The following is a 12,422-nucleotide window of genomic DNA, read 5'->3' as shown; positions in this document are numbered from 1 at the left end:
TGTGTGAGAGAGAATCCGCCACCAAAAACACACACACACACACACACACACACACACACACACACACACACACACTTTCTTTCTGTTGAGATCAGAAAACCACCAGAAGATATTTTCTTTAGACAGAGGACCTGACTGAGAAAAAGGGAAAGAGTCAAAAGAACCTGAAAGAAGCAGTCTGGGGAAGGCCAGGGAGATGGCACAATTGGGTTCCTCTGCTCATGCATGAAAACGGACTCACATGTGATATACCCTGGGAAACTCGTAGATAGCGGAATACTAGTTCAGTCCCACCGAGGACTCCCAACTCACTCCATTTAACCCCAACAGTGACTCACTTGGAGAAGCACCGTCTCCTAGTTCCATGAAGCAGAGAGGAGAAGCAGGCGTGGTGGAGGTATCCATTCAGCAGGGCCAAGCAACAAAAGAAGTAACATAATGACAGAGTGGCTGGGGGCTGGGGAGGAGGCTGGTGGCAGAGACCTCTCTGAGGAAGGCGGCAGGCATCAGAGAAGCAGAGAGCAACCTCCCCACAATGCTGAATGACTTCCCTTCCTCGCCATCTCTCTGGCCATACTGTCAGTAACAAGTCTTGTCCTGGCAAAGAGACTTCTGTGGTAAAGGAGACAGGAAGGAGGGACCACATAAGAATTCCTAGGTGGGCACTCCCTCCATGCCATAAGGCAGTCATCTGAGTCAAAAGTGAACACGCCCAGAAGGGCTGCATAAGCCAAGCACAGGGTAGAACTTCTCTCAACACACAGCCAGGTTCAGCACGGTTTAACTCTAATTTCGCATCTTTTCTTCCCCGTTATAATGGAACACCTTACCGACGCAGAACTGAGTATGGGTATGTGGCTAGCCAGCCGTGCATGCTGCAACTGGGTGATCTCTGTGATTCTCAGTGTGACCTGGGCCTGCGATTCTTTCAGACCATCCCCTATGCTTCTCTCTGCTGTCACTCTGGCTCCTGGCCTCCTCCTTAATCTGTGTTACCCTCTAATGCAAAGACGAACTGCCAATCAAATGTCACTCTAATCAAAGACCTAATCACTCTATAGCATGTGTACAAACAGCTTGTCTGAGACCTTCTGCTGGTCCTGGTGGGAGGGCACTGTCTGAAAATGCATCTAAGCCTAGGGTGGAGGTCAGGTAACTGTCTATCAGTGCAGTAGAACTTGGGGACAGAAACATTCTAGTAGGTCTTCACTCCAGAAAGCAAAGGTGAAACAAGTTCTGACTCTATAGCTCAGGGTTTCTCAAACTGTGGTTCAAGGATCCCATGCACCAGCATTAGCTGGAGTCATCTGATCAAAAGCTGATTCCTAGGCCCAAAACCAAACGGATTCAACCTGAGTCTCTGAGGCTTGGGAAAAACAAACAAACAACCCTACCTTTTGAACAAGCTTTTCAGATGAATCTTGTACAAGTTTGAGAACCCCTGCTCGAATACCACTTTAACTTTTTAAATGGGCTCTTAAGTACTACAGCCAGCCCCGCTAAGCTAAAGGCCAGAATCGGAGAGCAGAGATGGGAAAATGTACCTTTCTGGAGACAATCATGCAGCTAGGACGTGACTGCACGCACACCTGTGAGGGTTGGAATATGATGGGAGGGGGGATGTAACGTGTGCTGCTGCCTCTTCACCAGGCATCATCCTGTCCGTGGCCCTGGCTGGTATTCTTGGCATCTGCATTGTCGTGGCAGTGTCCATCTGGCTTTTCAGAAGGAAGAAGAGGTGAGCCGGTTTGGATTCAAGCGGAAATGGGTGGCTTATGTGTCCCTGATGATCAGTCTGTGTGCGAAGGCAAACCTGCAGAAGGCAGCATCCCTGTTGTCTCACCAGTACTTATCCTTGAAGTGTTACACCCCAAACACCAGTGTCCTTGCCTCCTTCACACAAGGTACTGTCATGGAAAGCTCACTGTGCTCAGGCTTGGAGGTGTATCGACCCTGCTGCCCTTGCTAATTATCCCTATGACATTGGACAAGTTTCTTGATTTGGGGTTTGTACCTGAATACAGTCAGCAAGGCAGTCATCTTGCTAAGATCTTTATATATGGTATTTCTTCTGCGAATCCAGAGAGACAAATGAGGGAAAACCTGATCTCTCACATTAGCTATTAATTCCCTTGGCCTATAGTTTTATTGTAATTTTTGGAGTTTCATACACATAATTATTTTTCCTGGTATGAAAAATAAAAACATTTTGAAAATGCAGGTCTATTATTGTCAGGTGTTAAAGAACAGTTGCAAAATGAACAGGTTCCGTTTTAATTAATTAAAGCTCTGGTTAGAGGAAATCCTTCCCAGCACCAGTGGAACTAGGCAAGGTCCCAAAGAGAGGAATCTGACTTCTAAAACCCCACAATTCAGGCTGCTCTCTGGCTCACTCCCTCCTCTTCACTAACAAGACTTATGTCCTCTTATTGTTCCAATAGCACAAAAGGTGAAAACAAGGGAGTCATTTATAAACCAGCCATCAAGAAGGAGACGGAGACTCTCCCCTGAGGTCCTGGGCATTTCTGGACATGCAAGGAAGCACCTTGCTATTCACAATGCTTCACGTGAAACTCCTCAAAATGTTCTCTGGAGATCAACCTGCAAATACTCCAGACTCTTGGCCTGCTGGCCTCCCTCTCCCCTTGTGCCATGGCCACCCACAGTGTGATCCACGGATGGGAGGAGCTCTTGGACCAGAAGGCAGGAACTCTGAGCTGATTGCTCTACCTGTGTGAGATGGCTGAGGGGTATGGATTCTGTGTCACAGACCGAGTCACTAAATGTGGGCTGTCCATGGTTAGAACACATTTCGAACCAGGATTTTACCCAGTATGTTTTCAAATATCCTGGAAATTCTGTTTATTCTCCAAGCTTCCCGACCAGAATGTACACTCTCTGTTTAGGTGTTGCTTTTGAAACAGTTTCTTTCTTCGTGGAAGGAGTTAGCTCCTTTGAGTTTACTTTTGCTCTGACAAACCCTTCAAATCTGACCTCAAAATGTAAGGAAAGAATTGACACAGGAAGGATCAGGTTGTCAGAAAGAAAATGAAGCAAGAGATACACCTTATAATAATATAATGGGCCATTTTCACAGTCCTGTCCCCTAGGGCACAGACCTGACTGGACCTTCAAGAAAGGCAATTTCAAGTTCCATTTCTTGGTGGAGATGCAAAGAAAGAGACAAAAACAAAGGGTGAGAAGGGATGCCAAGAAGGGAGAGATCAACAATTAGAAGACATATATTGTCCAGCAGTCTCACTCTGGAGTCAGAACTGGAATCACAAGATGTCTATTAGGCCACAACATGAAAAGCACTGAACATAAAGCCCAACCAACCAGCCTGTCCACAGCTGTGTTTCATATTCTAAGGATTTTACAATTAACTAGGCTATTCCTTCAAAAATGAACTGAGGGCTGGGAATTTACCTCAGTGATTCCGCCACATGCCTCACAAGTGCAAATACCTAAATTCAATCCCAGGTAACAACAACAACAAAAAAAAAATTGGTTTCTCCCTTCTAGAGTAGACCTCAGCTGTGATGGTCCAATCTGCTTTTCTTTTTTATCTTGTTTTATTTCATTTTTAAATTAGTACATGTTTGTAATAGACCTTCTTTTGAAACTACAAGAAATTGGCAGGAACAAAATGATTGCGCAAAAGACTTTGTCTCTTTTGTCCAAAGGTCATTTCTGTCACTGCTGTGGTATTCCTACCGCCAGCCTGAAATCAAGACTTATTTGTCTAATCCTCTGACTTTAAGGAGGTCTAATAATGGCTTAGCTAAAACACATTTTTATATTATTAAGAGCAGGAAGCTATCTTCCAGCATGGTTACAGTATTTAAGGACCAATAATTATGGAATGTTAACTAAGAGTCTCCAAAACCTCATCCACAAGTTGCAAAAAGAGTTTCTGAGAAGACTTAGTTTTGTTTATTTTCCTCTAATAGAGGTGAGAACCCTGAGATTAGTCAGTTCCATGACTGAGAAGGAGCTTCAACCGGCAGCTCCAAGTCACTGATTATTTGGAGTTTACAGGGAACTCTGGTTCAATCTCATTTTGACAGCACGGAATGTCCTCTTGAACCATAGATTTCTTTATAGTATCTGTTTTCTTCTACTCTGTCCAACTTGAAAAATTCTCTTGTCTACTGCCACATTTTGGATGATGGCAAGTCCAATGTCTTTGTAGCCTGTTTCATCAGGGAAGGTTATAGGCAGCTTGACAGGGGTGCAGATGTATTGTGTGAGCCTGGGTGGCATCTCCCAAGGACAACCATCATCATGGCTGGCCAGCAACATGAACTAGGTGGTCCCACGGCTTTGGCCCAACACTGCCAATCAGAAACTAGTGCAAACCTCTCCAGAGCAGTGAGACTGTCTTTCAAAAAGCTGTGTACACGGATGAGAGAACAGAAAGATCACTTCACTGGCCTAAGGGCTGGTCGCAAAAAACAAGACACACAGGGAGAAGAAAAGTGGCATTTCTCCCTCCCTCTCCTCCTCAGCATGATTCAGTCTCCGTGGCCTGGAGGAAACGTAGCCAGGGCAGCAGAAAGAAGGCTTCAAGAATCAACACTACGAATCCCAACAGACTCCAAGCTCCAGTTTGCTTCAATTCTCTCTCATTCCACTGCCAACCACCACCACTGCAGGCAGCCAGGGCTGTAGTGTGGGAAGTGCACCCGCCTGGAACTGGATCCTCCTTGGAGAGGCACATGGCAGGTGGAAATGACAACAAGGCACAGCCTGCGGGGGCCATGGGACACGGCCCTGCCTTCTCTAGTGTTTCCTTTGCCTCTCAGTAACGGGATTTGTTCTGTATCATCTGGTAAAAACCTGCATCTGTTGCTTTAAAAGGCATTCTAGGATTTGCTGTGCTGACTTCTTAATTCTTAAAATTTAGAGCCTAAATACCTGCACCCTCAGGGACCTGAGGGCTTTCCTGGCCATCTCTTGGGAAGGTTGGGGACTCGGACTGGAAGCCACTGTGGGGATGGTCTGTTTAGCATGTCCATACTTATTGTAACAATGATTGTAATGAAGACATGTACTGTAAATAGAAGAAATTATAAATAAAATGTCTTTCAGGTCAATCTGAATTTTTGGAGGTGGGGTTTAAGTGTACTGTTTGCAAAGCACTTTGTAGCTCCCTGTTGTGAGGGACAGCTAATGAAAACAAATAATCCCATCCTTTACATTTAGGTCTTAGAACCTGGCTCCAAACTAAAATATACAGGTAGGCCGGGTGTGGTGGTGCACGTCTGCAATACCAGCACTCGGGAGGCTGAGGCAGGAGGATTGCTGTGAGTTTGAGACCGGCCTGGGCTACATGGTGAGTTCCTGGTCAGTCTCAACTACACAGTGAGACCCTGTCTCAAAATAAAATAAAATAAAATAAAATATACAGGTAGACATAACCACTAAGCTGAGGATGGAGGCCCACAAATCTAAGACATGTGCAGCCTCAAGACAACACAGCTGCTTCTTAGTGGGGCTGGAAAATCCAGAATAGTCAGGTAAAGGCCAAGGAGGAGGTGGGGTCTAACTAAGTTGGACCAAAGAAGGGTAGATCAGGTTTAAAAGGATGGATGGGGGCCAGGAATTTAGCTCAGGGGCACTATGCCTGCCTCACAAGTGCAAGGTCCTGAGTCCAATCCCCGGTGCCCCAAAAAAGGATGGATGGGAAAACGGGAGATGTTCCCAACCAAGGGATGTGACTATAAGGAACAGGTCCTGTGCCTCTTCTCACTCCCAAGAGTACTATGCCCAGTAGGTGATGGCCTCTTTTGGTTGCTGTTACTTTAGATTCTTTTATGAAACAAGCTACCACTCTCCATATAACCTATCCTGGTTTGCTAAAAGAGGTAGTGCTGTGAAGGGTGCAGCAGGTACCATCATTGCGTATGTGAGTTATTTAGAGAAGTATCTAATTTTTACTTTAACAGCCCAGGGCAGAGAGAAGTGAACTGTTTAAGAGTAGTATGCTTTAGGAGGTGACAGACACAGCTACGTGGCTGAGCTTTGGTGCAGAGAAGCTTTACAGGTTCTGATTGTCCCTTCAGCTGGCACTTGAGGTTTCTTCAGTTCTTCCGGTTGGCATCTTACCAGGCGCCATGGCCACTTACAGAGATGAAGACAAGTGGGGTGGGAGAAAGTCCCCCTGAGTTGCTCCACCCGCTAGTGTGGGGGCCAGGGAAGGCGCTTCCTGGAGTGGGGAGTAGGCATCGCCCCTCTCCACGGCTTGTCTCCCTACTCCTTGAACTCAAGACTCATCCGGGCTGAAGTCAGGAAAGCACTAGGGTCTGCAGAAGGAATTCAAGTCTTCCTTCGTTTAGCCATTCTCTCATCTAAATGCTGCTAACTCAATCTAAAGTGTACAGCCCAAGAGAAACAAAATATATGCCAAACAGACTTTCTAGAGGCCACCCTAAAAAAGGGTAAAAGAAACCAGTAACTTTAATTTTTATATTTTATGTAAATTCTCTGTAATTTCAACATGTGTAATCAGTATTTTAATGAGATATTTAATTTTTTCATATAAACTTTTTAACATCTGGTGGGTATTTTACAACTTATATCTCAGTTCAGATGCTAAATTTTCCTTATATTTGATTTTTACTGAGATTTCATAAAATCAACAGTTGAGAAAGCAGACTTACTCCAAACATATTTAAGTTTTCCAAATTACTGAAATCAGTCATCAGCTTTTAAATTTAAATTTATTAAAATAAAACAGTGTCTCGGTTTTACTAACTACGTCCAAGTGCTCAACAGCCATTCGTGGCCAGTGATCACCTTAGCAGATGGGCAGATGTGGGACGCTAACCCTTTTCGAGACTTCTTTCCAGAGAAGGAAGCCTAGAAGACTTTCACACAAAAATAAAGGTCCCTGGGAGGTTGATGAAGAGGGATGGGACTTGGGGACTCAGCGTGGAGAGGACACCAGGGTGGGATATGAGAGGACAGGAGGAAAATGAAGCCAAGATGAACAGCCCAGCAGCAGACCCTGGACTCCTCCTACCTCTTCCCCATCCAGCCTGGTTATCTACAAAGGACCTTGTGGCAGGACCCTGGCTGGGTGATAACTGGCCCCACCCCCACCACGCCACCCCCTCTGAGCCCTGGGGTTTGTGCACCTGTAAGGTGTGTCTATGCTTCTACGTTCTGCCAGGCCAAAGGGGCTGGCTAGGTGCTGCGAAATTGAGCATGTCTGAACTCCCTGCTGCATGTACTGTTAGCTCTATCTGTCCCCTCATATTACTGGTGGCTTTCCTTGAAGATGTCCAAAGAAGTCCCATGGCTCATTCACAGGAGGAAATGTGAACTCTGGGACTTGGCATGCACACTAGAGAGTGCCCCATGGGGCACACGGTCCTCTAACTCCATTCGGCTATCACAGATCAAGAGTCGGGGTCAGGAATGTGGTAGAGTAGGTCTTCTGATTCCACCTGGGCCCTTCATTATAGAATGTTGGAACAGAAATAAGGGTCAAAGTATTCTGGCATACTGAATAATTCACCATAAAAAATTACTGCAACCAAGTAAGCATGTCATTATGATTGTAGGTTGACCAGCAACTTGGTAATCCCTCTCACTTGTGTGCTCTTGTTCAATGCACCCTCCCTCCATTATGCAACAACCCAGAGACTGGCAGAGTGTGGACTCTAAGTGGGAAATTCTAAGTGGGAAACAAGAGCCCTGCTAGCTAAGCCCAGCTGGCACAGTTCCTGCAGCACCAGGATTGTTGGTGATGGTTCTAGGACCACCCTCCACAGCTCCAATGTCATGGAAACATCTTCATGGAACAGAATTCACCAAGCTTCACTGCATGCAGTGACCTCATAAAACTCACAAGTTAAAGGCACTAAATACATTGTGCCAATGAGTTTCAGAAAGTTAACAACCACCTCCCGCCTCCAATCTGCTTGGTAACATTAAACCCGGGCCTGTGTGCCGCATATCTGACTCAAGATCACCAACCACAATTGTGTAGAGGAGTTGGCTAGCTTCTAGGGTGTTACCTTTGACTCAAAACCAATTCCCAAGGGATACATTCACCGGGCTTTCTCTTTTCCTCTGTTGATGGGAGAAAAGGAATAAACAGACACACATACAGTATATGTATATATGATCAATGTATTTATTTCACAAAGAAAGTATTTTAAAATGCAAACTAAACTATAGTGACAAATCAAATTGGTGGCTGCCTGGGGAAGAGGTGGAGTAGGGGTGGAGAGATTATAAAAGTACATGAGAAATGACTGTGGTGGTGGATATATTCATTATCTGGGTTGTGGTGAAGGTTTTCCCACATGTAAAAACTGTTCACATTTTATACTTTAAATATGTGCCAATTATCTCCTATCAATTATACCTCAATAAATGTGTAAAAAAAGAAAAAGAAAAAACAAAGACAAAAGCCTACATATAGCCAAAGAACAGCCGGTACCATCCTCACCTGTCCCCTGACATCTTGTCTCCTGCTGGTCCGCCCTCATAACCCTCCCCATGGACTTTCCCTGTGGGCAGCAGCAGGGAAGGTGCATGACCTCCAATCACGTGACTAGCTATGACCTCTCAGTATTGTAAGTCAAAGTCATCATTTCAAACATTAACTTTGAATTACCTGCAGTGAGGACAACAAGGGGTTCTGTAACTGGACAGGAGATGACACAGTCACCCCACCTTCTCTAGAAGGAGCAGACTGTTCTGGAGAGGTAGGTAGGTGACACAGACTAGTCAGTTTATGGACTGACAGTAGATATCCAACAGGTCTTATATATCTTGGTGCCTCTCTTTCCCAACCACCCAAAACACAACCATAAGTTTTCCTGACTATGGTACATCCTTTCCATGGAGGACCATGTACCCACTAACAAGCACAGCTCAGGAGCTTATCACTTCCTTTTCCTGGGAGAAATGTGGATTAATCTCCCCTCCACCACCATTCAAAGTAATTTCCAACTGACTTTCTATCTCATACCTCCTCGTTCAAAAGCAAACATTTAATGAATAACTACTGTCTACTAAGCACAGATTAAGTTGTGGGAACTCAAGCAGGATCTGCGAAGGGTCCTTATATCCTATTTTTTTTTTTTTTTTTTTTTGTACTGGGGATTGAACCCAGGTCTCTGCACTTGCAAGGCATGGAGCTGAACCACTAAGCTAAATCCCTGGCCCTATGGGTCCTTATATCCAATGAACTCAGTCTCATGCAGGAGAACAAACAGAAGCCACTACCTACAATATAAACCTATATGAATAGAATGCTATGCATCCATCAGCAGAAGAACAGCTAAACCAACTGTGGTATAGCCATACATAGAATACTACTCAGCAATAAAATGTTGAAAATTATTGATAAACATTAAATCATGGACAAAGCTCAGAAAATTATGTTGGGTAAAAGGAGCCAGACACAGCTAGGCGTGGTGGCACACACCTGTAATCCCAGCACTCAGGAGGCTGAGGCAGGAGGATTGCTGTGAGTTCAAGACCAGCCTAGGCTACACAGTGAGTTCCAGGTCAGTCTCAACTACATAGTGAGACCCTGTCTCCAAAAAAAAAGGAGCCAGACACAACAGAGTACATTTTACGTTATTCTATTTTCTATTTAAGTTTTAATTAAAGTTTTAATCTATGTGATACAAGCAGTTGTGATACAGCAGTTGCCTCTGTGGAAGGCAGCATGCACTGACCAGAAATGAGCAGGAAGGAACCATGAAGGGAAAGGAAATGGTCAGGGTGACAGTGACACAAGCACACACTGGCCAAAACTCCTCAGATGATCACAGATCATTTGTTTGCAAATTGTGCCTTAATTTAAAAAAACAGTACATGGGATCGCAGTGGGGAATCCATTTGCTTGTCTGAGTGTGGATGACACATTCTATAGAGGATTGTCACCTCCAGGAATTCTTTTATGTTCTCTGCATTTGAATCTTTATGTTTAGATTTTAGGGTGAGGTAAGGACATAACTCCCCCTCCTCCCGAATACAATCAAACAGGCCTATTTATTAAAGAGCTAATCTTCTCCTCATTGATATAAAATGTCTTCTTTTTTCTGGTACCAGGGATGGAATTCAGGACTTTGCGCTCTCAAGGCAGGCATGGCACCACTGAGCTAAATCCCTGTCCCTCCCCACTCTTGATTTTTCTTTTCTCTTTTTTTGAGACAGCGTCTCATTATGTAGTTTAGGCTGGCCTAAAACTCAGCATGTAGACAAGGCTAGCCTTGAACTTGCAGCAATACTCCTGCCTCAGCCTCCCGAGGACTGGGATTACAAGAATGCGGGGACCAAACCTGGCTTAAAATGTCAATTTTAAACCAGAAGCAGTGGCACATACCCGTAACCCTACTTCTCAGAGGCTAAGGCAGGAGGATGGCAAGCGCAAGCCTAATAGTGTGGGTAACAAGACCTGTCTCAAAGCTGAAAATGAAAAATAAAAAAGGGTAGGGAGGTGGCTCAGTGGGAGACCCTGAGCTCAATCCCCAGAAGTGCAAAAAAAAAAAAAAAAGTCAATTTTATTTTTTTTCAATTTTATTAAGTACTAAATATCTATATAAGTGGACCTGTTCTAGAACTTTCATATCTACTATCAGATCTTTATGATATATTTTGATTAAGTGTGGACACAATTTATATATGCTTTATTCTAAGAGTGGCACAGTTATCAGTCTGATCTTTACTGGGTAAACAAGAAAAAGCTCACTTTGATAAGTTATCAAAAAATTTTTTTAAAAATTCTTTTTGGTACCAGGGATTGAACTCAGGACACCTTGCTTTTGAGAGGGAGGTGGCGAAACTACTGAGCTAAATCCTCAGCTCAAAAATTTTAAATATTGATATACTATTCTTTCATAGTGTAGCATGGGTATTTAATGTAGAAAATCCTTGTTTCATTCGCATTTGATCAGCTACAGAGCAACAGAACCCTACAGTTGTAATTCTAGATGAAACACCTATACACGTGTAAATTTCTAAATTCTTTTCTTACAATTATGTGTCCTAATTGCATTTAATGAACTTTTCTACTGAACCTAAAAATTTTAAGTTTGTAATATCTGCTTTATCATGTTTTTTTATCCCCGGCCCTGCATTTCTATAATTATTATATTTTCAAAAGTACTGATCTGTGATAAATTAAAATTTTCAAATATGATCCTTAATGACAGTTTGGGAAGCAAAATAGTTCTAGACAAGCAACTAATATAACTTCCATTTGCCTGTGCCAATGTACAGAAATGTGATTCACTTTTGTATCCATCTTTTTTACGACCTCGCAAAACTCACTAATTAGTTCTAGTAGACCTTTTGTAGTTGCTTAGAATTTTCTACACAGGTTCTATCATCAGAAAACAAGGACAGTTTTATTTCTTCTTTTCCATCTGTATGACTTTTATTTCTTTTGTGTTTTTGTGCTGGCTAGGACCTCCAGCTCAATGGTGAGTAAAAGTAGTGAGACCGGCCTTGTTCGCAATCTTGGTGGGGAATACATTGTCTTTCACCATAAAACATGACCTTATAGCTGGAGGCTTCACAAAGATGACCTCTTTTTACAGAAATCTCATTGTATTACAGTCATTTTGCTGAGTTATTAAGAATAGATACTACCTTTGTCAAAAGCTTTTTCTGAATCTATTAATATCATTTACTGTAGTCTGTTAATATGGTAAGATGACTGATATTTGTGTGTTTAACCATTTCTGTATTACTGAGATGAATCCACTTGGTCATGAAAGTTATGATTTTTATATTTACTAGATTTGCTAAAACGTTGTAAGGGATTTTTGCATCTAGGTCTGCAGTTTCTATTTTTTTTCTTACAGTGTTTTTGTTTGGTTTTGTTATCAAGATAATGCTGGCTCACAGAAGGTACTGGACAGTGTGTCATTCTTTCCATTTTCTAGAAGAGCTCATACAGAATTTGTATTATTCTTTTTTTTTTAAAGTTTGGTAGAATTCTCAAGTATGGTCTCCTGGGAGTTTTCTTCATAAAAACTACCAGCTTAATGCCTTTATTAGACACAGGGCATTTCTGGTTAGCTCCAATACATAAAGAGCTTGGAAGTCATCATTTCCATCCTTAGAACAAGAAAAAACGAACTACAACAAAGTCAATAATTTTTTGGAAACTATCAGAGCACTACAGTTTCAGAGCAAGCCACCACTCTGAAATCTTCAGACAGAAAGGAACCAGAAGAGATGGCACAGGCCTGTAATCGCAGCATTCTGGGAGACTGAGACAGGAGGACTGCAAGTTCAAGATCAGCCTGGGTAATTTAGTGACTGAGCAAGACCCTGTCTCAAAAACAAGACGTAAAAACAGAGGGGGAGGGTGGGAGAAGAAGAAGGAAGAAAGGAAGAACGGAATGGAAGGGAAGGGGAAAGAAGGAGGGAGGGAGGAGGGGAGG

General features: G+C 43.3%; 2 protein-coding genes across 8 annotated transcripts in view; one reads left to right on the top strand and one right to left on the bottom strand.

Annotated features, from left to right (window-relative positions):
• Ca12 (carbonic anhydrase 12) overlaps positions 1-4,505 on the top strand; it is a 49,933-nt gene extending 45,428 nt beyond the window's left edge. For 2 of the 3 annotated variants that reach the window (XM_010641204.2, XM_010641205.3), the window contains exons 9-11: positions 839-850; positions 1,651-1,738; positions 2,442-4,505. In XM_010641204.2, the coding sequence (XP_010639506.1) occupies positions 839-850; positions 1,651-1,738; positions 2,442-2,511 (170 nt within the window). In that variant the 3' untranslated portion in view covers positions 2,512-4,505. The remainder of the gene's footprint in view (positions 1-838; positions 851-1,650; positions 1,739-2,441) is intronic. The other variant, XM_010641206.2, reaches the window with a different exon arrangement.
• The window catches only part of Aph1b (aph-1 homolog B, gamma-secretase subunit), a 121,152-nt gene that overhangs the window by 74,740 nt on the left and 33,990 nt on the right, over positions 1-12,422 (bottom strand). The window lies entirely within an intron of this gene.

The sequence above is a fragment of the Fukomys damarensis genome, unplaced genomic scaffold, assembly GCF_012274545.1.
Source record: "Fukomys damarensis isolate Sample0158 unplaced genomic scaffold, DMR_v1.0_HiC HiC_scaffold_25, whole genome shotgun sequence".
In the NCBI taxonomy this organism is placed as follows: domain Eukaryota; kingdom Metazoa; phylum Chordata; class Mammalia; order Rodentia; family Bathyergidae; genus Fukomys; species Fukomys damarensis.
The sequence above is the reverse complement of the archived record's forward strand: the minus strand, read 5'-3'. Positions and strand labels throughout refer to the sequence as shown.